This window comes from Dipodomys merriami, unplaced genomic scaffold, assembly GCF_024711535.1.
Source record: "Dipodomys merriami isolate MVZ:Mamm:240054 unplaced genomic scaffold, mDipMer1.0.p SCAF_56, whole genome shotgun sequence".
Lineage (NCBI taxonomy): Eukaryota > Metazoa > Chordata > Mammalia > Rodentia > Heteromyidae > Dipodomys > Dipodomys merriami.
This window is the reverse complement of record NW_027206135.1, coordinates 5,123,949-5,151,466: the sequence shown is the minus strand read 5'-3', so window position 1 is coordinate 5,151,466 and position 27,518 is coordinate 5,123,949. Positions and strand designations below refer to the sequence as shown.

At 44.7% G+C, this 27,518-nt stretch overlaps 2 protein-coding genes across 11 annotated transcripts in view; one reads left to right on the top strand and one right to left on the bottom strand.

The window, feature by feature from the left end:
* Positions 1-26,522, top strand: part of LOC138812193 (carboxyl-terminal PDZ ligand of neuronal nitric oxide synthase protein) — a 342,407-nt gene extending 315,885 nt beyond the window's left edge. For 2 of the 9 annotated variants that reach the window (XM_070000187.1, XM_070000186.1), the window contains exons 9-13: positions 2,893-2,934; positions 5,933-6,098; positions 7,477-7,629; positions 21,811-22,138; positions 22,832-26,522. In XM_070000187.1, the coding sequence (XP_069856288.1) occupies positions 2,893-2,934; positions 5,933-6,098; positions 7,477-7,629; positions 21,811-22,138; positions 22,832-23,330 (1,188 nt within the window). In that variant the 3' untranslated portion in view covers positions 23,331-26,522. Of the gene's footprint in view, positions 1-2,892; positions 2,935-5,932; positions 6,099-7,476; positions 10,774-12,740; positions 13,805-18,215; positions 18,974-21,810; positions 22,139-22,831 lie in introns of those variants that run through there. The other 7 variants (XM_070000190.1, XM_070000189.1, XM_070000193.1 and 4 more) reach the window with 6 other exon arrangements.
* Positions 12,145-16,025, bottom strand: Spata46 (spermatogenesis associated 46). Of its 2 annotated transcripts, XM_070000195.1 has the most exons (3): positions 15,767-16,022; positions 13,592-13,705; positions 12,152-12,920 (listed from the first exon to the last, which is right to left on the bottom strand). In XM_070000195.1, exons 1-3 carry the CDS (start codon positions 15,867-15,869, stop codon positions 12,394-12,396), a joined length of 744 nt encoding a protein of 247 aa, XP_069856296.1. In that variant the 5' UTR covers positions 15,870-16,022; the 3' UTR covers positions 12,152-12,393. The 2 variants fall into 2 exon arrangements, with proteins under 2 accessions (XP_069856297.1, XP_069856296.1); XM_070000196.1 differs by lacking the exon at positions 13,592-13,705 and having other exon boundaries at positions 12,145-12,920; positions 15,767-16,025.
* Positions 26,523-27,518: the final 996 nt, after the last annotated feature.

The window sequence follows — 27,518 nt, the reverse complement described above, 5'->3', positions numbered from 1 at the left end:
GTCTGAACTTTATCACAGAATGTCAGAGAACAGGGAAGACACATTCATGCATCCCATTTAAAGGCTGAATCTTGAGACCTAAGTTAGACAGGGTCAGGGCCTACGTGGGTAGATGAAGATAAGTAAGAGGATGGGATGGCTAAGGCCCAGGAGAGTTGGTGAGAGATCTAGAAAAGCACCTGTGTGCTGTGGCATTCCAAAGCTACTTGAGCCGACTGGCAGCTTATGTTTTCTGCATACTACAATGAAGGGAGCAGACTTCTCCAGGGAGAACTTAGTCCTCATTGTATTTTCTGCTGCTTCTTCTGTCTCCTGACTTAATTTGATTATTCCTCCATGCAGAGCAGTCCTTTCCTCAGTACAGCTTGAGGAAGCATCTAGCAAGATCTGCTATGACTTGGCCTTAAAACAACATTCTTGAAACATGAAGGGCTTGGAGCTTCTGACTCATGCACTGGTCTCATGGATGACTTTGGCACTATGTTTCAGGAGAATTGAATCATTGGGATACTTGTTCCCAAAGCAATGGAGCGTCTTCAAAGAAAGTTCTATTAAAGTAAGGGGTATCTTGTAACTAGGAAGACTTGCAGGTGTTTCTAGAACACTGAGATTAGAGAATGTCATTAGTGGCTTCTCATTTTGGGAGAAAAAAATCATTCCTCTCCATCAAATAAAAGAATTCATCTTCTAGGGCTAATGACAGGATGGCAGTCTGGGTAACCCCTCCTCCCTAAAGTGATGGATGACAGGAGCACAAAGCCTGAGCACTCCAGCATGAGATCCATTCTGAAACACATCATTTTTTAGTTTTCCACTGAATACAGATCCATTGTGTAACCTACTTCTTTTTTCCTTCAGCATATCAATTGCCAAGTAATTATTATTTATCTGAGAGTAGGTTTGATGAATATTCATGATGTTATATTATCAGAAAGGCATTTGAATTTGAAGACAGTGCTAAATACCAGAGACTATTTGTAAATGTCTGATCTACACACTACAGTGTTGTGGTGGTTGAAGGAAACATCCAATCTACAAAGCAATAAGACCTATAACTATATCACAAGTCTACCATAGTCAAGGCAAAACTTGAAGAAGGAGGTTTTGGCATTACTCAAGCATTTGTTTTAATGGGACATTTCTGCTCTGCACCTCTTTAATGACTTCTCCTCCTAAAAGAAAGTGAGTTTAGAGGAATAGAACCATATGGTGTTTGGGATTTGTTTTATGAGTCTCTCTATGTTCCAGCTTCAGAAACTAGGCAGCCTGAGCCTTTCATTCATTCAGAACCTGTTAAATATAGCTGATATTTCCTTCCTTGACTCTCAGTTCAAGCAGGGAAATGATGAAAGCTTGCCATATATTATCAATGGGTACAATGACTTTGATTTCTAGTGATAGACTTCTGATGTCTTTAGATCAAAAACAGGTTCTCGAGGTCATTAGATGGCTTCTTGAACATATTCCTCTACCCCCCTCTACCATCAGTCGGTCTTACCTTCTTCCTTCAGTCTGTACCTTGCTTTATCTGCCCAGGAACACAGCAGGTTATTGTTATATATCTCATTAGGCTCTCATTTTGATTAGAAGAATCTCTGCATACTTTCTTCTGATTTCTTTGTAGGAGTTGATCCAAGTGCTTTTTATTAGTACCTGCATCCTTGGGTAAAGACAATTATGTAAGATAATAGAGATGAGTTAATGACAGGCAGATCATTTTAGTGGTTTTCGCACATATTAAATAAACCAACTGCAGCATGCCTGACTTCTCTGCATGAGGGAACCAATTTCATTTCCCAGCATGAAGTTAGCCTTTACTTGTTCTGTCATATTCTGATGCTAGCAAACTGCAAGACTTCTGTCTTTCTTCATCAAACTACCAGGTCCCCAGAAATTCCAGTCAGACAACTTCAGCATTTCAGATGGGAACAGTTTCTCTTTCCCTGAGCATCTAAACCCTCCTGTGCTTCCCCTGGATACAAGCCTAAAGCAGAGCCCCAAGTTCTTGAAGATAGGTGTGTTCTTGATATCACTTGTTACATTTTTTTACATTCTCGCAGCCAGTATTGTTCTGCTGTTTCATTGGAACCAGTCTTAGCTCTCTTTCACTATGTTCTTATTTGGTGAAAGACCTGAGACTTATTCCAGCTTCCCCTAAATTTCTTCAGAGCAGGTCTTTTGGGCCTGCCTTAGTCTTAAAGATATAGGGGCAAGAGTAATGTTTAGCCAACTCCTAAGTATTTCTATATTAGGCCTCCATATGTAAATAGCAAATTACTGTAGTGTATACATTCCCAGCCCAGCATGAAATCTTGCCTGGCTGCATTAGCTTTCTGCTTGTAGATAGACTAGAAGTTCAAGGATGTGAAAGAGATTATATTCACACCTTGAATCAGTACTGGGATATAGCTGGTGCCTGCATGGCTGTGGGTTGAGCCTGTTTGGCTCCAGAATTGACCTGGATATTGTGGCTCAGTAACAACAGTAAGTAGGCCAGATCACAGTTTACCAATTTCTGGCCTACCTCATGGAAAACAAATGTTAGTGCAGCCCAGGATTTCTATTTTGAGTTCTGCTCTACCTGCTTCCACTCCTGCTTGTTTAGAAGCAAATACTTGATCATTTATGCTTTGTAATTGTGTGTGCTGTTAGTTAAAGGAATAGTGCTGAAAATGCTCCACATCCTCAGCCCAAGCCTAGATGTAACATCTGTCTTTGTGGCTTCTCCCAGTCCCCTGCACCCTGATATGCCCAAGACCCTGCCATGTGCATGCTGAGATAGCACCTCCTGCCTCTGCTTGTGTTTGGTGGGTGGGGGGAGGAGGAGGAGGGGCAAATTGCTCTGGTTCTCTCCACTGCCATTTCCATGTGCCTACTGCTCCCTAACTTCAGCCTGGCCCTGCCCCTACTTCTGATGGAGGAGCTGGAGTCCAGGCAAGTAGGCTGGAGAATGAGTGTGGCAATGGTGTTGATATGGCTGGGTGGTTGAGGGAGGGTGTTAGAATTTGGAAAAAGTGCACAGAACTTGGGCTACAGAGTTGATCTTATTTGTGCTGTGTTATAACCAGGATGCAGAGGTGGACACTGGCAATGAGCATGGCCTTAGTGCCACATCACTGTGTCTGTGCCACGAATTTAGTTTGTAAGTGATATATTGTAGATAGAAGACACCAACATGTACCCCTTCAGAAGTTAATACAGCTACCCTTTGTTGAAAATGTTTAATTCTTTGAAAGAAATTTATGCTAAAAACAAATATCCCACCTTGGGAAAGGTGTGGTATGTTTTGCTCTTCTCATATGAACAGAGAATCAAAGCAGAGAGAGCTACAGCACACTGCTCAAACCAAGGCTAGAAGTAGCATAGACTCCTTCTAGCATTTCAAGTACATGTATGCCTTGCTTCAGTATTCAAGGAAGTTCAGGCCATACTGTTTCAACTGGGCCTGGTCTGGGCTTTCCTATGGTACAGACTGTCATGGCAGAGGCTTGAACCTCATGCGTGATGCCACTTTTGACAGCTGCAGAAATATGAGTTTATTACTGCTGGCTTGGAGCAGTAGCAGTGGTACGTATTTTGTGCACTCATAGGGTCTGAAAACACATGGACTGGTATAACAGAAGCATTTGCAGAGGTAAAAATCTTACATAATCTGGGACAAGGAGCTCCTCTTCTCAGGGGGATCTTCTCATGGCCTTTGGTGCTGGTGGGTTTGCACCCTATGCATTGGAGGCAATGATTATCTATCTGTGTTGATGACACTCCATCTTTGGGACTTGAATGTCAAACAAGCCTCTCACTTCTCGCAAACCCCTGGCCACTCCCCATTCAACTTCTGCAAGAAGGAATTGCTGTTTTGTCCTTAATGCTTATTCTCAGTGGGGAACTGGGGACTTTATTTCAGTGGACATTTAGCAAATGGTCCACCTAGAGGGTAAGTCCTTAGCCAGCTGTCCATTTGACAGATGTGTAACTATGGGATCTGGAGGTGAATTACTTAGTGTTGCCTGGGGAGTAACCACCAGATTCCAGCATCCCTGCTCCTGATGCAGTGCTTCCAAATAGCCTTTCCTATTGGGATATTCATATTGGGATGCAGGAATCTGAGTCTGTAGGATGTGTGTTAGGGAGCCCTCAACAGACACTCATTAGTAGGATGCTTTCTCTGGTGACATCCACTAAAAAATTATTTCACATTTCTGCCTGATGTTGCTACTTGGTTTGAAAGAAAATAGACAATGAATAGGTATCAGATCTAGTTGTTCAGTAGATTCCTTTAAAAGATATTCTTAGTTCAAAATAAGCAAGAGTATTCACAGGTGAAGGGATGAGCTGGCCCTTCTGGGAGCATATCTGAGAGATTAGCACAGCAATTGCCCTGTTCCTTAGAACCTATAGGTTTCTGCGTAAAACTTCTCCATGTCCTAGTTTCTAAGGAAGACAAAGGTTTAATAGCCACCCATCATCTGATCCAGATTAAAATGTTATTGATAGTTCTTTCCCTGTTCTCACTCCTTTCCAGATTTTTCCTGTTTGTATGAAATACTAAATGAGGCTGATGTCTTGACCAGAATATCAGTTCTTCCCTTAGCAATGCTTCATGAGAGATTAGATTTAAATTCCTTAGGCAACATCTTCCTTGGGGAAGGATGAGTCTAGCATTGGGGAGCCACTAATGGAAAGAGTCAGCTAATCTCATTAGTGGCTCCACTCAGTTTAAAGCAAAGCCAACTGCAAGGTCAAGTCTTTAAATCTGGGCAAAAAGAGAAGCAGCCACTATGCCCAAGAGTACAATTTTCTTGGTATTGGCTCCTGGCTCCAGGAAGGGTCAGACATGGGGAAGAAGGCAAGATCCTTTGGTGAGCCTTAGTGAGGTAGTAATGGTCTTTACTCCCTGACAAAAATTCTCAGGAGCACACTGTTGCTCAGAGCACTTTCATCTGAAATAGAGAATTGGTGAATGCTTTTTCCTCCCTTTCCATCTATATCCCATCTAACTTGATTCTTTGTTTATACTATGTTTTTGGTCCAACTCACCAAATTCAGTCCCTTTTGCCAGGAGAAGCTTCTGAAGTTGTCCTCAGAGATTCTTTATCCCCTTCCTAGCGCAAGTATCATCTATGGGTGGACATTAGCCTTGTGACTCAGTTTCTTCATGCCAAAGACTGGATATATTTTCCCTATTTACCCCCTCTGAGTTCTGTCTCCACACAAGGATTATACAGCAAAGGCATATGTGCAAATGCCACAGTTGACAGGCCCAGTGAATGTGCCATTACTGGCTGTTCTACTGTGAGAAGATTGTGAATTGATGAAATGCTTATTGTAAATGTCCACCTCAGCCCTTTTGGGGTGTCAGAAGAGTGCTATTTTAAGTCACTCAGCAGCTGTTTGATCCCCTCTAGGAAGAAATCACAGTCCTAATTGCCTCCATTAAGAATAAGATTGGCATCCCAGACATGTGAAGTCAGGCTACAGCCACAACTAGCTCACTGATTTAGAAATGCAGTAGTGCTTCCTATTTCTTTCATTTCTATACAAGGTAGAAAGATGACATGGAGGGGTTATTGTGATTGTGATTATTCTCACTCTAGAAGTGCTGTGTTGAAGTTGAAAGAGTTTGTTCAGTGGGGGGTTGTGTCGGGGGGAGGGGGTGATCTTTTCTACCTTTTCTACCTGGGACCTGAGTGCTGCACATTGGTCCTCCCTTGAGGGATACAGAGAGATCTATAGAGCCAGTGACCCAACTTCTTATGGATCCTTCTTCAGAATTACAAGACCAGGTGTCCAAATTTCTGTGACAAGCTTGTTGGTCTTGAGCTCAATGAGCAGAAACTTGATGCCATCTACTGGCAACTCTCATTTGCATTCATCTCTCTTCTCTTTGTCCCATCTCCTGTCTGTCTCCCCTACCTCCTCCTCTTCTCTGCAGGTCCACTTGCTGAAGGATCAGTTGGCTGCTGAGGCTGCGGCACGGCTGGAGGCCCAGGCTCGTGTGCACCAGCTCCTACTGCAGAACAAGGACATGCTACAGCACATCTCTCTGCTAGTAAAACAGGTCCAGGAGCTGGAGCTGAAGCTGTCAGGACAGAACTCCAGTAAGCCAGTTCCATGCCCAGCCTCCCTCCCTGGGTGGAAGTTCTGGAGAACACATTATTTCCTTGCAGCTATGAGGATAGTTTATTGGAATCCTGACCTTGCCTTTGTATTCCAGTAGAAGAAGAAAAATCAGCTTTCATTTATATTGTCTATAAACCTCATGAGTTATAGAATTTTAGAAGAGACCATACCTTGGCTATCTTCTAACACACACACACACACACACACACACACACACACACACACACACACACACACACACACACACACACACACACACACACACACACACACACACACACACACACACACACACACACACACACACACACACACACACACACACACACACGGCCTTAAATGTACCTGGGAGTCAAAGACACATGCTTATCCAAGTCTCTATTTGAAGGGACCTGCTGAGCATCTTCTGGGTGCTATGATCTTTGTGAGCTCTGCAGAAAAGCTCTAACAGTTTGATAGTTGTCTCTCTGTACTATATATTTCACAACGCTGTTGCATAGAAGAAGCTGGTAAAAGTTCCATTTAGATAAGGCAGTATAGTAACTGTGGCTAATAGCTCTGCTGGTCTGTGGCACAGGTTACTTGCCTCTGGGCTGAGATGCTGCCTGTATGCCCAGCCACCTCCAACCTGGATTGGAAAGTAGTAGGAGACACATCTCTGGGCCTTCAACTTGCACTTACCCCTGGATTGTTCACCTGCTGACAGTCTGTGCCGCCTAGGGACTAACACATACCCAATTGATCATCTATTGTGCCGAAACTGTGATCTATCTATCTATCTATCTATCTATCTATCTATCTATCTATCTATCTATCTATCTATCTGTCTGTCTGTCTGTCTCTATCTGTCTGTCTATCTATCTATCTATCTATCTGAGATCTCATTTAGTACCTTGAGTGTTAGATGTTGTTACACCCATCTTACAGATGCAGAATCAGTCAGGGTGGTTAAGTCACTAGTTCTAGGGCACAGGATTGGCAGGGGATGGGACCAAGATTCACATTGAGGTCTAATTACAAAATTCATATTTTCACAACTCTACCAGTAGTTTCCTTAACTATGCCATGAGCTATCCCATGATCTAGCCCACAGACATTCAAGTCAGTAAGTGTGGGGCAGGGCTGAGAAACTACATTTTAAAGAAGCTCAGAGTATGGGCTGGAAGCTACTGTGCTTCACTTCTTTGGACAGTCCATTCTCAGATTATCCAGACTGAATGCTGAGACCCTGCTCTGTCCTAACTAAAGCCAATCTGCAAGTTACTAAAGATACTAAACCATAGGGATTAGACAAGTTCTTTAGACCCTGACCTCATGGCACCCCTTTCTCCCCACTCCTACCCTTTGTCTCTGCAGTGGGATCCCAGGACAGCTTGCTGGAGATCACCTTCCGTTCTGGAGCCCTGCCTGTGCTATGTGACCCCACGACCCCTAAGCCAGAGGATCTGCACTCACCACCACTGGGCTCGGGCTTGGCTGACTTTGCCCACCCAGTGGGCAGCCCCTTAGGTAGGCGTGACTGCTTGGTGAAGCTGGAGTGCTTCCGCTTCCTCCCACCTGAGGACATACCACCCCTGGCCCAAGGTGAGCCCCTCCTGGGCAGCCTGGAGCTCATCAAATTCCGGGAGTCGGGCATTGCTTCTGAGTATGAGTCTAACACGGACGAGAGCGAGGAGCGGGACTCGTGGTCCCAAGAAGAGCTGCCACGCCTGCTCCATGTCCTGCAGAGACAGGAGCTGGGCGACAGCCTGGATGATGAGATCGCTGTGTAGGTGCCAGGGTGAGGAGGTGGCAGAGGTGGTGTGGAGGGGCTGAATCTAGCAGCTTCCTAAGTTGAGAGCACCCTACGACCCCGGAGAGGGTAAGGCTTGATAATAAGACCAGAATGTCACTTTAGAGGACCAATAGGAAACAAAATTGGATTCTCAGAATTAAATAAATACCTACTTTCTGCTTGTGGTGCAGGGTGATGGAAGCAGTGTCTTCCAGAGCCCATGGCTTTGGGAGAAGGTCCCTCATCAGAACCACAGGCTTCTGGAAGACCTGCTGCACTGTCAGGACCCTCTTCTCTGTCATATGATGCCCTAATGTGCTCTCCTCCCTCTTTCTTTCTCCCTGGCCCAGATCATAAAGGGAAGCCATTGGTACCTTCTCAGGTACTTTGTTTTGAATATCAGGATGCTATGAGTTGCCTAACCCTCCCCTAACCCTATGAGAGAATTCCTTCTCTAGGCCCTGGCTGAAATTGTAGAAGCTGAATGAGCTCTGTGCTACAAGAGCCAGGCTGTTTCAAATGACATGAGTATGGAAACTATTAGAAGAAATTGGGTCCATTTTTCCCCCTTGCTGAACACTGGATGTTGTTTCTAAGGGAGCTGAAAAAGAGAGTGAGAGAAAGAAAGGCCTTTTGCTGTTCCAAGTCATGTAGGTCTAGCTCTTCAGCTTAGAAGCCCTGCCTGCCTGCCTCCTGTCTGCAGCTCAGCTCCTATAAATGGAGACTGTGAAGTGCCCTCGGTTCCTGTGTCCTGCCTCAGGGGGAGAGCTGGGCCACCTGAAGCTTCTGCAGCACTTTGAATCTGTGGAAGCCTCAGAGCCCCAGAGTCCCCTGCCTTACCTCTCAACTTGTTTCCTTCACTGGGCAGATTGGTCAGTTTTTACTGAAAAAAAAAAGGATGGATAGATGGATGGATAGATGGGGGGAAAAACACTGATGCAAGCTGGTAGCTGAGATTACTTTTATCCACTTTTTAGAATCACTGCCACTGAGATCAGGGACCACAGCCATGCCACCCTGGCCCATCTCTGGGTGCTCATGCCCTGAACACCTGTAAAAAGTGCAACTTCTATCATCTAGGCCCTGCCTAGATATATCTCTGTCCAGTAACAGACTGACTTGGCCCATAAGGGAAACTCTATCACTGAAGGCCTTTAGTGGTTAACAGATTCTCAGATGCCTCAGAGAAAGCTGAGACATGTGTGAGTCATATGTTTTGAGAGAAGATGTCTTTATGCTGGACAACAAGCTATAGACCAGACTGCAGTATTATTAGAAGGCCAACTGATATGGATACAGTTGTCCAAAATGGACTTTAAACCCAGCTTTGGTATGGAATTTATATAAATGCCATCACAGCCTTTTCTTGTAGCCACAGTTGGGTTTCTTCTAGACCATAAGTCCAAGTTAAAAGAAACAAATGCAGATTTATATTTGCCCTCCCTGATTTATCAGGGTGTCAGTGGAAATAAGGTGTGTGTGTGTGTGTGTGTGTGTGTGTGTGTGTGTGTGTGTGTGTGTGTGTGTGTGTGTGTGTGTGTGTGTGTGTGTGTAAGAGAAGGTTTCGGCATGTTTGTTGGCTTGTGAGAAGTGAGAGAAGAGAAAGGGGATCTTCAGAGTGTTTGAGTGAATAATAGATTTGTATATTTTTCTTACATGTTATTCATTGGAGATGCATGGTTCTGTTTGTTACATGTGCTAATTAACTATTGGAAGTAGGTCCAGATACACAGGGAATGAAACCAAAGGAGCAGCTACGAGGAATCTGGATTAGCTGGCCCTACTAGCCCATTAGCTAGTTTACATTATCCTAGCCCAGGGCTCCCTGAGCCTGAGACTTTTAAGATTATCAAGTAGAAATATTATCAGTAGGAGTTTGATTATCAGTAGAAAATATGATTTCTCAAGGCCACTTCCTACAAGCAAGAGCTAAGGACAAAGCCAGAGGTCAGTGGATTAAGTATATGGGTTGTAGATGGAAAAGTAGGTTAGGATGGGGGAGTGGGTAGGAAAGATAATTTCTAAAAGAGTCTTGAAAAAGTTGAAAAGAAAGAAATAGAGGTGATATTAAGGAACTAGGGAGACTGGGACCCAGTTACGTGATGATGATTTGGCACCTATTCAAGACTTATACTGTTGGTATTTGCCTTCCTCAACTCTACCTTTTACCTGACTCAATCCTTCCCTGGAATATCATTCATGGGTTTCCCTATCCTCCCAATGTACCCAAATCTGTATGACTTGGTGCATAGTGATGAGACAAAGAACAGATTTAGGGGCCTTGCAAGGTCACCAAATACCTACCCTTCATTGGAGCCACCGAGCAAGAAAGAGAATGTTGCAGACCTGACTTCTCAGCAGTGCCCCTCTATCCTTCCTCCTTGCTTCCTGCTCTGCTAACTCAACTCTGCCTTCCTCTCTTCTATCCTACTACTCGGCCCTATATGAAGGACATGTGGACACGAGGGGTGCCGACCTCGTTGGTACCTTCTCCCCAGCCTGCTCCAGGTGCCAGCAGACTCTTGGGCACACAAGGCCTCACGAGTGCAGAGTCAGGAAAGAATTTCTCTGCAGAATGGACTGCATATGGGGACTGAAAATTATATTTCCTATATTCCTGCTTGTCTCGATGTTATCTGTAAAACCTCTTCTAAGCCTCCCTTTTCTCAGCTGCTTTGTTTAGGAGTTGCATCCCTTTATTTAATCTTTGCTTGCCTACTTCCTCCTTCCCCCTAGTCCTCTCCTCCTAAAACTGTGTGTCTTTAACTGTTGGATCAACTCTCTGGGACAAGATTCTGTTAATGTAAGTGCACTTACTCCCTGGATGTTGTCACTCGCCTACTGGCTTTTGCTAAATAAAAACCTTTCTTATTTCTAAATGCCTTTCCATAGTCTTTTCTTGCTTCCTCTATTTTACCTGCTTCTTCTCTCCTCTTTCCTTTACCGGCTTCCCAACCTGGGCAATATCAGCTCTGTGACATGGTTTAGAAAGGATATACATGCTCCCTGGAAGAGGGAGAGAAGTGGCACCTTCACTTCTGCAGACCAGCTTTGTAGGGTCAAATTATACCACTTGTCTCAATTGGGGATCATTTTGTAAATGCTTGATGCCTGCAATGAAGAGATGCCTGCCAGGGTCCAGGTAGCTTTTCTGGTAAAGAAACACTGGTTCAGAATGAGGACTAAAAAGATGCCCAGTCATTCATTTACTCCCTCAGGGGATGGACTCCTAGAAATGATGTCATGGTTGCCTAGAGACCACCTAGCCTCAGCCTAGACAGGTTATAACCTACATGTCCCAGCTCCTGAGTCTGATAATAATGAGACTTGGACTCTAGCTATATGTGGGAAAACAGAATGGGTAAGAAACAGACTAGGAGTGTTCTTACATTAGTCTTATAGCACATGAGGGACAGGGATTTGAGCCCAGCTTCTGTCTGACTCTGGAGAGAATGAAAGAGCTACATATGATTTCAGCAGCCCAATGACAAGTGAAATTTGGCTCCAGAAAGGGTTACTGTGTACCCACTGAAAAGATAAAGACCCTCCAGCCCCACTCATAGGCCCACTTATCAGGGAGGCAAAGACTAAGGGAGTGTTGGTGCCAGGTCCTTGATAGGAAATGCCCTAACAGCAGTGAAAGGGCCCACAACCATCATAGAGCTGAAGCCAGAGGGAAATCAGATCTAAATTAGGACCAGCTTTTCTTCTTTTTTTTAGCCCACATAATGGACAAAAAAGGCAGCATCTGATGATAGTTCCTTTAAGTGTTGTATTGGCAGCAAGGTTTGTGCAGAAATGGAATAAGGGTCGGGCTGTCAACTAGGCACATTACATGGTAGCAGGACAAAACAGCCATGAAAAGATGTCCCCTGGATCAGAAGTGATCTTTTTCTGCTTCAGCAGAAGTGATGATGCTATATACACTGGGCAGGGCCCACCCTCCCCATCTTTTTCTTTCATTTTGCTCAGGGATATTATGTTGTCTGTATTCTCCTTCTCATACATTAGCATTTAGGGATTCTTCCTCCTGGAAACAACTCTTTGTCCCCACTATGGAGCTGCTTCAGGGTCACCTTGAGGGCTGGTTTAGCACAACTAGTCAGGCTTCCACTCCAGAGTCTGAGCAGGACTGAGTGGGGCCTGAGAAGCTCAAGTCTAACCAGTTCCTCTAGGATGCCAACTCTGCTGGTCTGAACACCTCACTTTGTGAATCACTGTCTTAGAGGATATTCTCAAACTTTGGGTATTGTTTTTATTTTAGAAAAAGAGAGAAAAAAGGAAGGAGGGAGGGAGGGAGGGAGGGAGGGAGGGAGGGTGGCCCTAGTGTTGCTAGGCAACCACTAGATGAAGGTGATGAGAACTCACTGGATGCAGAAAGGACAGCCAATGGTGCAGGGTGACCTCAAACTTGACAGGAGGCTGTGACTAACTGATTTATTGGCATCACTCTAGAGACATAAACAGGCTTCATCCCCTATTTCAGGTGTCCAGCAGAACTACTTAAAGGCCTGGGAGCTGCCTGCAGAGAGCCTATCCCCTTGCCAGGCCTTCTGCTCCTTGCCCCAGAGGGTTTTGAGCTTGCGGTAGTACACCTTGCAACTGAAACCTTCCTTAAAGCCCCCCTTGATGTGGCTCTTGAGGGAATGCAAGGTGGGGTACATGCGGCAGCAGGCTGCGCACTTGTAGCCATTCTGCTGAGCCTGGTGCCATTTGGAGGCTGTTATAATGTCCTGGGATGTGATATAATCCATGGAGTCTGGGCCATGCCTGCATTTCTTGGTTGCCTCTCGGGAGTATGTGTTCTCTGGGGAGGAAGAGGATGAGCAGATACTCTCAGTCATGTCTTCCAGAAGGCAGTTGTCGCCTCTTCCTTCATCCCTTTCCATCTCTGGGAAGCTATAGGCCTCTAGGTGGCTCTCTCTGTCTGTGCATACAAAGTAGCTGTAAGGGGAGAACCAGGGCCGGTAGATGGTACAGTTTCTCCTCAGCTGTTCTCCGTTCTGGGCGTCCCCCAAGGTACAATCTGCGAACAAAAGTTCTAGGTCTTAGTCTTGGGTTATGGGCAGGGAGCGATGAAGCTGGGGTATCTGGAAGCGATCAGAAAGGTGAGAATACAGGTAGTTAGCCCTGATATGGGATGACCTTGCTAGCAACTGAGAGTGGATGGAAGAACAGTCTAAGGCATTAGTTCCTACTGCTTTCTTATTCTATTTAAATGGCTGTTAGATTTCTGAGGAGGTAGGCCTCTCTCAGGCACTAAGTCTTTTTTTTAATATTAATAAGTTTTTTTAATTGTGAAAATACTGTACTAAGTCTTGATAGGTGTCAGGTCCTTCCTTCCCTGAAGATACCTTGTCCTTGATTCAAGGACAGGTGAACCAGACCTCTGACCTCCTGTAGTCCCTCTTTCTACCACCAGTGTGACTATTTCTTCAGCTTTACTGTTTATCCTAATCATCCAGCAGCCCACATACACAGAAGCTTGTTTCTCTGCAAAAGACTGAGAGATGGGAGAGGAAAGGGAAAAAGCTTCTATAGGCTTATGGGCTTCTGTTACAGGAAGAAGGACTGGATAAGAGGTTGCAGGTAAAGCAGCACATGAGCCAGCTTGTGAGCTCCTTTCTCATAGGTACGCAGCCCCTATACATCTTCAACTTGTCACATGTTCCCACACAGAGTTGGAAAAGGCCTCACCTGGTGAAGGCACTGTGTTATGTACCCCATGCCGGAGAGCGCTGCTTTGATACTGGGGTGGCAGGGCCTGAGCTGGGCTGGAAACCTCACTGGGTACTGCTGTCTTTGCAATGTCTGTGTTATAGAAGAAACACTATGGTGAGCTCAGCAAGGTTGAGGATTCTCCTCTTCAGACTTCCAAAGACACACCTGAAGGCTCACCTGCATGTCAAGGTATCTATCTAAATGCTGGAACAAAGCAATGACCAGCTAGACAGAACTATTCTGCATTGACATCCTAGGGAATTCCAAATAGAGCTGTTTCATTCAAACCTCAAATGTGGCCTAGATGATACCTCTCTGCCTGACCCTCCCATCACCCTACCGTCCTGACACAGATTCTAGAGCAGAATCTCTGCTCATGGGCTACATAGCCATGTTGCATGACCCCTTTAAGGACAAAAAGCCTTGTTCTCCATCTGAAACATCACAGTCAGAGGATTGTCCTGTGGCTCATCCTGGAGTATCTGCTAATGCTTGAATAAAAAGCAGAATTGAGGGCTGGGAAGGTGGCTCAGTGGTAGAGTGTTTGCCTCGCATGCATGAGACCCTGGGTTCAATTCCTCAGCATCACATAAACATAAAAAGCTAGAAGAGGCTCAAGTGGTAGAGTGCTGGCCTTGAGCTGAAGAGCTAAGGGCCAGTGCCCAGGCCCAGAGTTCAAGCACCAAGACCGGAAAAAAATAAAAAAATAAATAAAAAAACAAGCAACAAAAAAAAAAGGAAAAAAAAAAGCAGAATTGAGTTTAAGGAGTAGCTCACTGGTGAGCCTAAAATGCATGAGGCTCTGGATTCAATCCTCCACACTTGGGATTATGAGAGGAATAGCCTGATATCCCAGGGCAATAGCTGTGCTCAGTTTGGGAAATAGAATACACACACACACACACACACACACACACACACACACACACACACACACACACACACACACACACACACACACACACACACACACACACACACACACACACACACACACACACACACACACACACACACACACACACACACACACACACACACACATATTTAGCAAATGGATGTTCAGGGGAACTACCCCACAGAGCAGTACTTCTTAAATCTTAATGTGCATGGTGAGCTTATTAAAAATAGAAATTCTGACTCAGTGGGTCTGGAATAAGGACCTGAGATTCTACATTTCATCAGCTTTCCATACTGTGGGTGCTACAGTCCAGGGTCCACACTGAGTGGCAAGTCCTCATAGTGTCCACCTTTGGTCTATGATGTGCTCAGCGCTACTACCTGGCCACCAACTGATAGTTCAGTAAGTCTAAGCTTTCTCCAGTTTACCAAAGCACAGATGCAAGAACATACTCTTTTTTCCTTCCTTCCTTCCTTCCTTCCTTCCTTCCTTCCTTCCTTCCTTCCCTCCCTCCCTCCTTCCCTCCCTCCCTCCTTTCCTCCCTCCCTCCCTATTTCTCTGTCTCTCTGTCTCTTTCTTTCTTTCTTTCTTCTTTCTTTCTTTCTTTCTTTCTTTCTTTCTTTCTTTCTTTCTTTCTTTCTTTCTTTCCTTTCTTTCTTCCTTTCTTCCTTTCTTTCTTTCTTTTTCTCCCCTCCCTCCCTTCCTCCCTGCCTTCCTGCCTTCCTTCCCTCCTTCCCCTTCTTTCTTTTTGCTGGTCCTGAGGCTTTAACTCAGGGTCTATGCACTCTCCCTAAACTTTCTTGTTTAAGACTAGAGCTCTATCACTTGAGCCCCAGTTTCACTTCCAGATTTTTGGTGGCTGATTGGTGCTAAGAGTCTCAAAGACTTCCTTGTCTGGGCTGGCTTCAAATCTGGCTGATTCTCAGATCTCAGGTTTCTAATTAGCTAGGATTATAGGAGTGATCCACCAGCACTTGGCCAAGAAAAACTCTTTATGTCAACAGGCTACCACTATGAAATTTCACTAAACTCTTGGAGAAATAAATTTGACCACAATGTTTCTCCTATTTTTGCCTTGCCATAAGTTATAGAACTGCAAGAATAATTTACCAAGAATGCAATATTTTGAAAAATTATTTTTTCTACATGTTTGTCTGTCTCATTCCCAGACTGAACATGATCTGGTAGAGAACATGAGTAAACATTTCAGAAACAAAACCCACATCTTCCTTTGTAACACCAGAGTTTACCTGGCAAGCTGGTGGCATGAGGAGACACAATATCAGGAAATGTGTTTAAGACAGAGGAAGAGATTCGAGGTCCAGAGATGCTGAGGAGTGAAAAGTTCTCCATATTCTGACCACAGCAGAGTATGGAAATCACCTACTTGCTCCCAAGAGGCTGGCCAGGTTGTCTGGACAATAAACATTCTAAGTGCAGTTGACATCACAAGGTCATATGATTCTATTCACCAGCTAGAAAGGTAGATGTGGTCTTTTGTATACATTTTTTTCCTTTTCTTGTTTTAATTGTTTAAGATGTTTTGACTTGTCATTTCTCAGTGACCTGTCCTGCCTGAGAATACCTGGAGAGAAGGAAGAATTTAGTAGAGGTGACAGTGGTGATGCTGTCTGCATCTTTTGTTCTTTATTATTATCACTTTTGACATCACCAACATCATGGTTGTCTACTACTACTACTACCACCACCACCACCACCCTGTTTCTGGGAGCCTCCATCCTGTCTGAGTGATTCTTTTTCTTTTCTCTATTTGCCTAAGCACTGCCACCAAATATTTTTTATTGTGAAAATACTGTACAGAGGGGTTACAATTACATGAGCAAGATAATGAGTACATTTCTTATCAAGCATTGTAGCCTCCTCCTTTGTGTCCCCTTCCCATCTTCCCCCCCCCCATCCAATCCTCCTCCCCCTCCACACACACCAAAGTTGTAAAGTTCGTTTTCGACATAACGACTTGTATATCTCATTGTTGCAATGGGTCCACCTGTATCCCTAGTTAAATGATTTTTTTCCCTTCCCCTCCACAAATTATACTGACATCAAATACAGTGAAAGCAGGGGTTATACCATGGGAGAGGGACATACAAAGCAACAAAGAAATAATCTTATAAATGTGTTAGAAACAATCACATGAAAGAAAAAAAACATTTGAATACATATCTTAGGGTTCATTTCCCTAACATCAACTTATCTGACCTTTTCTGCTTGACTCAGACATATACTAGTTATTGCAAATAATGGAAAACATGGGACCTATGTTTCTTTGGGCCTGGCTTACTTCACTTAATATAATTTTTTCCAAGTCTTTCCATTTCCTAACAAGTGGGGCAATGTCATTCTTTCTGATAGAGGCATAGAATTCTATTTGTGGTTTTATTTTAGTTACTGTTATTGTGTTCTGTTTTGTTTGTTTTTGTGTTTGGTCTGGGGCACACTATTTATATTTTGGAAATCATTTCAAATTTATAAAATTTACAGTAAACAGCCAGGCACCAGTGGCTTGCACCTTTAATTCTATCTACTCAGGAGGCAGAGATCTGAGGATTGTGGTTCAAAGCCAGCCCAGGCAGAAAAGTCTGTGATTCTCTTATCTCCAATAAACTACCTAGAAAAAGCCACTGCAGGTGATAAGAGTGCTAGCTTTGAGCACAAAGAGGCTCAGGGACAGAACCCAGGACCTGTGTTCAAGCCCTGGGGTTAGCAAAAAAACATTTCTGAAGGGCTAGAAATGTAGCTCAGTGGTAGAGTGCTTGCCTTACATGCATGAGGCCCTGATTCGATTCCTCAGCACCACATAAACAGAAAAGGCCAGAAGTGCTGCTGTAGTTCAAGTGGTAGAGTGCTAGCCTTGATCTGAAGAGCTGAGGAACAGGGCCAGAGTTCAAGCACAATCCACAAAAAAAAAGTTGCAGAAATAAAATGAATACAAAGAACTCTCATATGCTGATATACTCTGTATCATACCCCTCTTCCATATGTGAGTAGGTATACTTAATTCCTATCTGAACTATTTGAAGGTAAGTTACAAACATGATTTTCACATATATTTTGAACATATATTTCTTGAGAACAGGAACCAGATTTTGTTTCCACTTCTACTAGCTCTTTTCAGCAGATGGGTGGCTCACCCCATTTTACTGATTTGAAGTCAGTTTGCTGGGGGAGAACAGGACTGAACAGGTCTTCATCTAACTGCTTCATCTTTCCATATGGTAATCCAGTGCACTGGTCGGATATCAAGTAAATGGGGAAAGATGATTGTGAAGCTTGGAAAAGAAGATAAAGTTGCCCAAACCACATCATCATGACAGATTCAAAGCCAAGCCTTACATTTAAATGCTGATACATTTGTGCTAGAAAGGAAAGACACAGCCTACTCCTCCCCTCCTATGAAAGTGATGTGGAGAATGTCTGGGTGCTGTGTGTCAGCTTCTGCCCAGAACAGCCAGACTTGTCTTCTCACCTGTATTTATTCCCACCACCTAAACATTTGAAGAACAACAGGAAAGCATGACTTTCCTCTCTCATATCCTGCTTTAAAACATTAGAATGTGTTAGAATAGCACTGCTAAAGGTATTGGCAGTCATTTATGTAATTGTGGTGTAGAGAGACTGGGAGTCAAGATTAGTGATTTCTGATTCTCTCCTCTGTCAGTTTACCTGTATAATATGACACATTCTCTGCTACTTGGTTTCCCCAAAGTATTAATTTGGACTCTGAGTTGAAGTGGATGAATGTCTTAGTGGCTATAATCCAGTGCTTTACCTGGAGAAAGTTATATACTTGTGAAATGCACATGGAACTTGGAGAATTTTTTTTCTGCCTTAGTCCATCACATTCCATCCCCCCTCCCACAAACTAGTAACAATGCAAAAGATATTCATAATATTGAGGGAGGTTCTGCGCCACTGGCCCACATCTGTCATCCGAGCTACTCAGTAGGTGGAGATCTAAGGATAGTAGTTTGAAACCAGCCCAGCCAAGAAAATCTGTGAGACTCATTTCCAGTAAACCACAAAAAGCCAAAAGTGGAGGTGTAGTTCAAATGGAAGAGCACCAGTCTTGAGCATAAAAGCTAAAGGACAGTGACTTGGGCCCTAAGTTCAAGCCCCAGTACTGCACACACACACATACTACACACACACACACATACACACACACACACAGAATTGAGGGGTCAGGATTTAAGAGGCTGAATTAGTGTCTGTTGTAGAGTTTTTAAGTCACAACCTTATTTTTGGGTTGATTTCTGAAGAGTTTATTGGAACCTGGTCACTTTTAGTAGTAGGGCCTCTGTCTTGCATGATAATCCTATCTTGTGTATTATGGTGGCCCAAACAGAATGACTCTTCTAAAATGGTTGTTCACTACATAAAATGTACCTTTCTCTTGTTTGTTTCCCACCTGCTTTCTGAGCCCTTTTCTCGGACAGGTAAGATACCCTCTTTCTTGTGGATGACTATGTCCCCAGATGCCCCCCTTTGCTTGAGTGTGTGCATGTTGGGGAATGCTATTGGAACAGTCACCCAGCTGGGATCTAGTCATCTCACTCTCTTCCATCACCATTATTTTTGGAATCACCAAACCTCTTGTCCTGAGGGAGGAGAAAAGTGTGTAGGGGTTACTAAAACCATCAACAGGAAAGGAACTCGTTTCTTGTCTCTCAGATACGAAGATGGAGGAGGTCCTGTCTAGATGTCCACTGAAGAAAGGAGTTTCTCATATGGCCTCAGCAACCCCCACAGTCACTCCCATAGAGAGATTCTGAATTGTTTCTATAAATATAAATAGATTTGGGAACAGTTTCCCTATATCTTAGCTCATCATGCAAATAATGTTTAACAATTCATATAAAAAAATAAATTAAACCAACCGATTAAATGCCTGCTATTTTTCAAGATCCCTAAGCTAGGCATCATAGAAAATAAAAGGCACTCTGGTTTCTGTGACCTCTTAAGAAGCTTAGTATTTTCTTACAGAGACAAAGTAGATTTGCTGCTGTAGATAAAGAGCATGAGAGGTTACCTTTACATTACTTAAGAACTCAGTGCATTTTGTAGACTACATTATGGAGAGTAGAAAGCAAGGAATACAGGTAAATGCCATATCATCCAAAAGTTATTTGTTATAAAGAGTGTATTTTGAAAATAATAGGAGGTTTTGGTGCTTGCACTTTTAAAAATGAATGTATATGCTCTGAAAACGTAAGGAAACCTCCATAGAAACGTCAAACCTAGGATTTACTTTTCCTTAGTGATCCAGAAACTTTAGAATTGGGGACAACAGTGTAATTTTTTCATATCCAAATAATTTTTGCCTGTTTGCAAAGAATACTTGCATAAGGAAAATGAGAAATATATGAGATGTAATAGATTGTGCCAGAGTGGATGGCATAGCAAGATATACTCTTAGAAGAATAATCAGAAGTTGGTAGTCCTGCTTTCTGTGGGGTGGACTGAAAACTCCTATTAGGGTGGTGGGTATACATTACAGCCCAGCCAGCTTGGCCCTGTGTCTCAGGGATGCTGTCTTCTAAGTTTCCTGGCATAATCTCTACTCTGCTGGTGCCATCTCCTACATATGGATCTAGAGCAGTTACAGAGAACAAGATCTTGGGGCTAAGCCACAGTGAAAGCTCTATTCCTCTTCCTATGGCTTTTTCCCTGCCACCTAGAAATGGCTTATTTTGGCGGTTGGCCCAGGCAGGACGCCTCTGCTAAACCACAAGGATGCAAGGCAGAACTACTTTATGTTGAGATCCAACAAAAGCAGGAGGATACCCTAACCTCAGTTTTCTTAGGAGAGGCTCAGCAAGAATACACATTTGGCAAAAGGTTTCAACAAAGAAAGGGAACCAAAATGTAACATGATCTTTTCCTAGACTGAAAGAATAAATGGATCAGTTGAAATGGATATCCTAGGCCAGTCTCAAGGCCCAAAGTAGATCTGACTGCCTTGATGACTGAACTGAGTTTTGGGGTAGGAAGAGGGTGCCCAGTATGTGGACATGGCAAAGAGTCTGGAGTTCCATCACTTTCAACAGCAAACCTTGGGGCTACCATCTTGTTCTCCACACTTGTCTATCTGGAAAATGGATTTGGATAATGAAACTCAAGATACTTACTGAGTACCTGCTGTACACCAGAGCCAGGCTAGATGCTAAAGCAACAAAGATGAACACGGCATAGCTTCTTCCTTACAAACAACCTAATAGTTCTTTTTTTTTTTTTTTTGGTCCTGTTGTGGGGCCTGAACTCTGGGCCTGGCTGCTGTCCCTCAGCTCTTCAGCTCAAGGCTAGCGCTCTACCACTTGAGCCACAGCGCCACTTCTGGCTTTTTTCTTTTTGCTTATGTGGTGCTGAGGAATCGAACCCAGGGCCTCATGCATGCAAGGCAAGCACTCTACCACTGAGCCACCTTCCCAGCCTCAACCTAATAGTTCTATACCCAGTCTTTGGGTTAATTATTCAAGCCAAAGAGAGATCTCAGAGAGAAGGACCATGTTCTAGATACATTTGCATAGCTTTCCTATGATCTAAGCAATAGAAAAAACCCTGATCTCAGATGACCCAAGTTCTAGTTCTAGCCTACCAGTAATTATTAGTGTGGCCTCAGGACTCACAGTCCATTCCTCATCTAGAAATAGCAATCTTCCATGACCCCTTTCATTAAGGACTAAGTGAGCTAGAGTTTGTCAGGATCTCCTGCTTCACTGACAGCAAACACCTGTCTGTTGCACAATCTGGTTATGATCCAGCAGCTTGCCTCTCTGCATGTAAGCTAGCCTGCTCTCCAAAGTACCAAACCAGGAACTGCTGGCTCATTTTCATGGGGAAATGTGCTACTTTTGTGGCTTGTTATCTCTGCACAAGTTCCTGCTCCAGAACCTCAGTTGGGGCTTAGCATGTGCATACAGCAGTGGGAAAGGTCATATTTCATTGTTTCATCCTCATTTTCTCCCTACTTCCATGATCCTGCTGATCCCATAGTAAAGGGAGTCAGTCAGGGAGACTGACTTAAAGGAATAAGTTCACCTTTTTATGACTTGAGTATGTCACTGATTAACTTGGGTAGGGCAGAACTGGAATTTCTAGTCCCGTGTCCCACCAGGAAAACTTCCCTAGGAAGTTCAAGAGCACCATTGCTGGCACTCTCTTGAATGTTTCCCAACTTGAGATTAAGTGTAAAGAGAGAAAAATTGAAGTGTTGTGGCTCAAAGACCTATTTCCTTCTACTGAAATGCTTTTCTCTTTTTCCCTTTGTGCATAGTGGACCACAGCATGTTTGAGAATTTGAACACAGCTCTCACTCCAAAGCTGCAGTCCAGCCATTCCTTCCCCCACTTGTCTAGGCCTCTGGCCCCCAGCTCTGCCACCTTGAGTTCTGCAGAGCCTGGAGAGCCAGGACTCAGGGTTGGCAGCAGCCAGCACCTGAAGAACCTGGGAAAAGCCATGGGGGCCAAAGTCAATGACCTCTTGCGAAGAAAAGAACCTTCAAGCATTGGCAGCGTGGGTGTGATGGAGATCAACAAGACAGCAGAGGCCCAGCTGGCTGGTGTAGCTGATGTAGCACCAGGGACCTGGCTGGAGGATGAAAAGTGAGTTTCACACCCACTCAATATCCCACTTGAAGAGGTAGATACATGAACAAACTCCTATGTGTCCAGGGGTGAACTTCCCTGAGGAGTAGCTATGAAATTGTGGAGAAAAATGAAAGGATGGATCATGTTCATGAAGGTCACCAACAACCTCCATAATAATACATAACCAAAGGAATGCCTGTGTAACAGCTGTTACAGCCTTAGCTCTGAGCCATATAATCAATGTATCCTTTTATCTCATACTCACACAGCCCAGGTTACTCAAGTTCAGAGAGGTAAAGTAAGAGCTGGCTTCGAACCCAAGTGTTGCCTTGAAGCTCCCCAGATAGATTTTCCTGAGAACCACTATCTCATACTACATATTCACTGGGAAGGGAGGAAGAAGGCTGTAATTTTTTTTATCTCCTTGCTGCAGGTCCTTTCCAAGCCTTGTTCTGAACACATGGCCCTCAGTGGGGATGCCCTCTGTGGGACTCACTGCATAGGTTCTGAGCTGACACAGCTCCCTGGTGATCCCAAAGGGCAATTGCTAAAATGTACTCCCTAAGCCAAGAACCAGAGCCCAAGGGGTGAAGTGCTCATTGAGTAGAGGGGTTGAAGATCCAGTTGGAGTAAGAGAAGAAAGAATGTAATGTGGACTTGTGTCTTACGTCTGTAAAGCATGTATATTTATTTCCATCCTTTTTACAGGTCAGTCCAAGAAACATTCCCTCGGCTGGATCCACCACCTCCCATAACCAGGAAGCGGACCCCGCGTGCCCTGAAGACCACCCAGGACATGCTGATTTCATCACAGCCTGTCCTGAGCAGTCTAGAGTATGGGACAGACCTGCCACCTGGGCAGCCCCAGGACTCCTCTGCCACTGCCCAGCCTGTCCCAGTGGAAGACACTTCACAACCAGAGACTACCATGGAACTGGGTGATAGGGGCAATGATCTGACTAATGGTGAGGTATCCAGGTCAGTCCCTGACCTGATAAACAAGGACAACCAGGATGAATCCAAAATCAAGGTAGCTGAGCACAGAAGAGCCTCCTCCCCTGGCCTCATTGGGAGGAATGGCCTCAAACTCAGTTTGAGCCCCATGAGCCTGGCAGAGTCCTGGGAAGACTACAGTCCCCCTCCTCAGTCACGAACCTCCAGCCTTGACAATGAGGGCTCTCACCCAGACCTTCTGTCCTTTGAGTAGAGTGTTTTGTCTTTCCTGTTTAACATCCTCTTCCCTTTTCATTCCCCTCCATTGCACACATGGGCCCTTGCCCCAGCTCCGTGTACCCTTTGTCTTCCTTGTACAAGATATCAGCTGAGAACCCACTTTCTGTTCAAGATGTTTCAGAGCCAGAAGTACCTGGGTAGTCCTAGTTAAAAAGTCTGTCTGAAGAATGGCAAACAGGACAGGAATGCCACCTCTGGAAGCTCTTTGGTATTGACTGCAGCTTTTGGCTCTTGGAAATGAATGAAGGCCCACCAGCCTGGGATGATGGCTCGCCTAGGAACTCTCTGTGCCTATCTCCTCTATGCTACCTACTCTTTTCTCCTACGTCTGGATTCCTTGCCTTCGGCATTAGGGGGTACAGTCTGGGCAAGGAATGATGGGCTTGGCTTGATGATGGGGCCTGGCCTGGAAAGCCTTGATCATAACCCAGCCTTACTCCTCCTGGTCCCAAGAGGGTGCAGGATCCTGGTTGCTGTCTTTCCTCTGTCATGGGGTAAGGCCAGAAGAGGTACTTACCAAACCTGAGGCCTTAATGGCTTCACCAAGGTGTGAATACTGTGATCCAGGATTCTCAAGGTTTTCCTCATACAGTTATAGGTCCCCTGATGGAAGAGGCACTTGGGAAAATGATGTAACAAATTATCCTGCAGTTTCAGCATAGAAGGGCCCATCAGACTGTGTGTGTGTGTGTGTGTGTGTGTGTGTGTGTGTGTGTGTGTGTGTGTGTGTGTGTGTGTGTGTGTGTGTGTGTGTGTGTGTGTGTGTGTGTGTGTGTGTGTGTGTGTGTGTGTGTGTGTGTGTGTGTGTACATAGCTAGGCAGCCCCAGTAGAAGCAGCAGAGTATGTTTTGATGTTGCTTTGATATTGTTCTGAGAGGAGAACCCAGGAAAGTTTGTGTGGTTCTATAAGAGTCAGGAGTGGAGGTCATGGAAAAGAGAGTAGTCAGGACAGTGAAGTGTGTCCTTCGAGATGAGAAAACCTCAGGACTGTCCCACAGCCAGGACACACGAGAGACTGGAATGAGATGAGAATTGTGGAGACAAAGCACTTTTCATTAAGTGGAAGGTGCTTTGTGCTTATGTTAGAAGTTGCCTGAGTTTCCTGCAGTGCTGGGCCTCCCTGGAGGGACCTCTGCCTTCCCTCTCCTTGTGGAAATACATGCTACTTCTCTGCTTCTGCCCTCAGAATCTGTTTAAGGAACTGACAAGGTTCACCCTCCCTTAACTGGTTCCTGCCCTCCTTAGTTAACCTGCTTTTGTGCTCCTACTAGGAGGTCTATTGTCCTGTCTTCCTGTGGCCAGGAGACCCTATGGTGGTCCCAACCAAGAGGGTCTTTTGCTGCAAGAAGACAATATCCCTTTCCCTTTTCCTTTTTCTTTTTGCCAGACCTGAAGCTTGAATTCAGGCCCTGGGCACTATCCTTGAGCTTCTCTGTGCTCAAGGCTAGTGCTCTACCACTTGAGCTACAGCCACTTCTGGCTTTTCCTGTTTATGTGGTACTGAGGAATGAAACCCAGGGCCTCATGCATGCTAGGCAAGCACTCTACCACTGAGCCAAATTCCTAGTCCAATATCCCTTTTCTTAAACAAGGGATCAATAGCTGTTGTCTTCTTGCTGTGGTGCCTGCAACTTTCCCTTTTCTGCTCATTATTTGGCTTCCCATAAGCTCTGGGACTTCCAGGACTCACTCTCAGTTCCTCATTCCTGAGCCCTTGCTCCCTTACCCACCACCTCTGTGACATAAACCATCTATGCTAACTCTTCCAGAACTGAGGATTCCCTCAGATGTGGATGCCTTTTTTGCATTCTTGCTTCATCAGTAGTTCAGCCTTGTATCTGTCCTCTCACCCTCTTCTCTGTGACTCTGTCTTCCATTGCCTCAAAAGCAAGGCTTGGCCAGGTGCCTCATACTAGGGCCTATCTCTTTTCCTCAGATAAGGGTTTGTACAGGCAGGCCTGGTGGAGTAAGCAAGGCGATAACCCCATGTGTGGGTCCTGCCTTCCTCCAGGAAAATCCTGAGGATAATTGCTATCTGACCCTGAATTTGGAGAGGAGCATTTGATGTCTTGTGAAATTTCCTAATGATGTGGGAAATTACCCCCAACACTCAGCTAAGCCCACTCTAAGCACCATCAAAGAACATGCCCAGCATCATTGGAGCTCTCCACTGGACACAGTCCATTTACTTCTTTGACAATATCAGAAAGTCAGCAGGTACCTGCAGTCTGAGGCTACTGGTCCCCAAAGACCAGATGGTAAAGTAGCCACAGCACAGATGGTACCAGGATTGCTTAAAGCACCCAGGCTGCTACTGGAGTTCTGGCCTTCAGAGGCAAGATTAGCCAAGGGATTTCACCTGGTTGGCATAGGACTGCTGCCAGGTGGACTTCAGACTCATGGCTGTGATACTAAATAAGGTACCATGGAATCCTGTACCAACTTCTAGCTGCCTATGTCCCAGTCATCCCCCTGCTGTGGGTATAATACTCTCACCTTGGGAGACCATCTAGCATTGAATCCTGTCCTAGATGCTGCAGATACTGCTTAGGGCCAGGGATAAAGTACTGCCCAGGGCCAAGCAAGCTACTAATCCTGCTGATGACCTCAACTCAGACCCCCTCTTCCATCAGAAGCTCCACTTGCTTTCTTGTACACCTCTATACTCTGATTGCAGCATGTCAGCCAGTACCCTATGAAACCATCCTGCTCAGTCTAGTTTCTCTGTCAGCTTGGTCTTCAGGCATCTCAGTCCATGTAAGGATAGAGAAATAAGAAATGAAGGGCCTTCATTTCTCTTCATTGTCTTCAGGGAGGGCCAACTTAAGGAAGTTGGGCCCTTGGAGTCCTATCGCTGTGTTTCTCCTCAACCTCACTCTAGACATTTAGCCAGTAGCTTTATTCTGATAGGTTTCAAGGTGAGCTTCCAGAGTCTAACAGGAAGATGATGGCCTCCTGTGCAGAAAGAAAGGAATCTGTGAATGTCATGCCTGGGTGACAGGAAGTCACACATTTGTAATCCATCAGATTTTAAAGAATACGTTTGGCCCCAGTTTGGAAGAGGAAGATTTCAGATCTATTCTGAGTATTTTTTAGAGAATTCATATTTATATTTTTAGAGATGTTCTGGTAGAAGGAAATTGCATAATAAAATGATTCGGTTGCATTTGCTGGCCATGTGTTTTTCTTTTCCTGACTGACAGGGAGTAGGGGTTCCTGGAGGCTGGCTGGTTGGGTGGAGAACATTGGCATTTTGCTTTGTGAACCTGGAAGGTGAGAAACTGAGGGAGATGGAAACATGAGGAAGATGGGTGCTGCTGACAGACCTCTAAATTGAGACCCATGGGAGAAAAATGACTTAGGATATGCCATCATTTGTGTCCCAGAATGGTGGACCAGTGTGAGAGTGTCGTGATCTGTGGCTGCTTCAGGGATATCAACATGATGTGCACAGGAAAGACCCTCCTTGGGAAGAAGCCAAGAGGAAATGCAGACGCTCAGTGGATCGTCCTCTAGGCTACAACCCCTTCCACCTAGAAAGGGTTGGAGTGTGTGTTCATGTATGTTCATTCTTCCCAAGAGGGACCAGAGTAGCTATCAGAATCATCAGTAAGTGTCAGCAAAATACCCAGAGCTACGGAATTCTGGGAAATTGCTCCTATGGCTCCCTTGCACTGGGACAGCTTTGCTATTCACTTACTAAGAAAACGTGGCTTGGATAATACTGGCTGAGGATGCTCTACCCCACTGCTGTCTCAACCCTATGTAAGATCCTAGGATCTAGAGAACTCATAGATGAGAATTGGCTAGACCTTTAATTTCCTTATAAGGGAAAAGAGGGAACCTTTTCTGCCTAGCCCTCACATTTGCCATCATGACTGTCAGGGCATGGATTTAATCAGTCCAGACAGGATACAGGGACTCCCTACTCTGTGTCTGAGGTGTCTTTGGCACCAACATCCTTATCCCATTTCCCACAGAGAGTTCTTCAGTGGTAGTGTGAAAAGAACAACTGGGCTGTCTCTAAGTCTGCTTGTTCTACAGTAGGATGTAGCACAGTAGTCTGGGAAAGCAGGAGTAACAATCTGGTATATTCTATGCATTGGAACAGGCATTGAAAATACTTATACTGGCAACCTTTTTCTTGAAGTATGTGTTCCAG

What these genes read in the sequence shown, in the direction of transcription:
- Spata46 (XM_070000195.1), bottom strand. Translation starts at nt 15,869, where the DNA reads ATGGAGAACTTTTCACTCCTCAGCATCTCTGGACCTCGAATCTCTTCC. An exon ending in TCATGCCACCAGCTTGCCAG is followed by an intron (nt 13,706 to 15,766) that starts GTAAACTCTGGT and finishes TCTATAACACAG; the next exon opens with ACATTGCAAAGACAGCAGTA. An exon ending in TAACACAGTGCCTTCACCAG is followed by an intron (nt 12,921 to 13,591) that starts GTGAGGCCTTTT and finishes TTTTGTTCGCAG; the next exon opens with ATTGTACCTTGGGGGACGCC.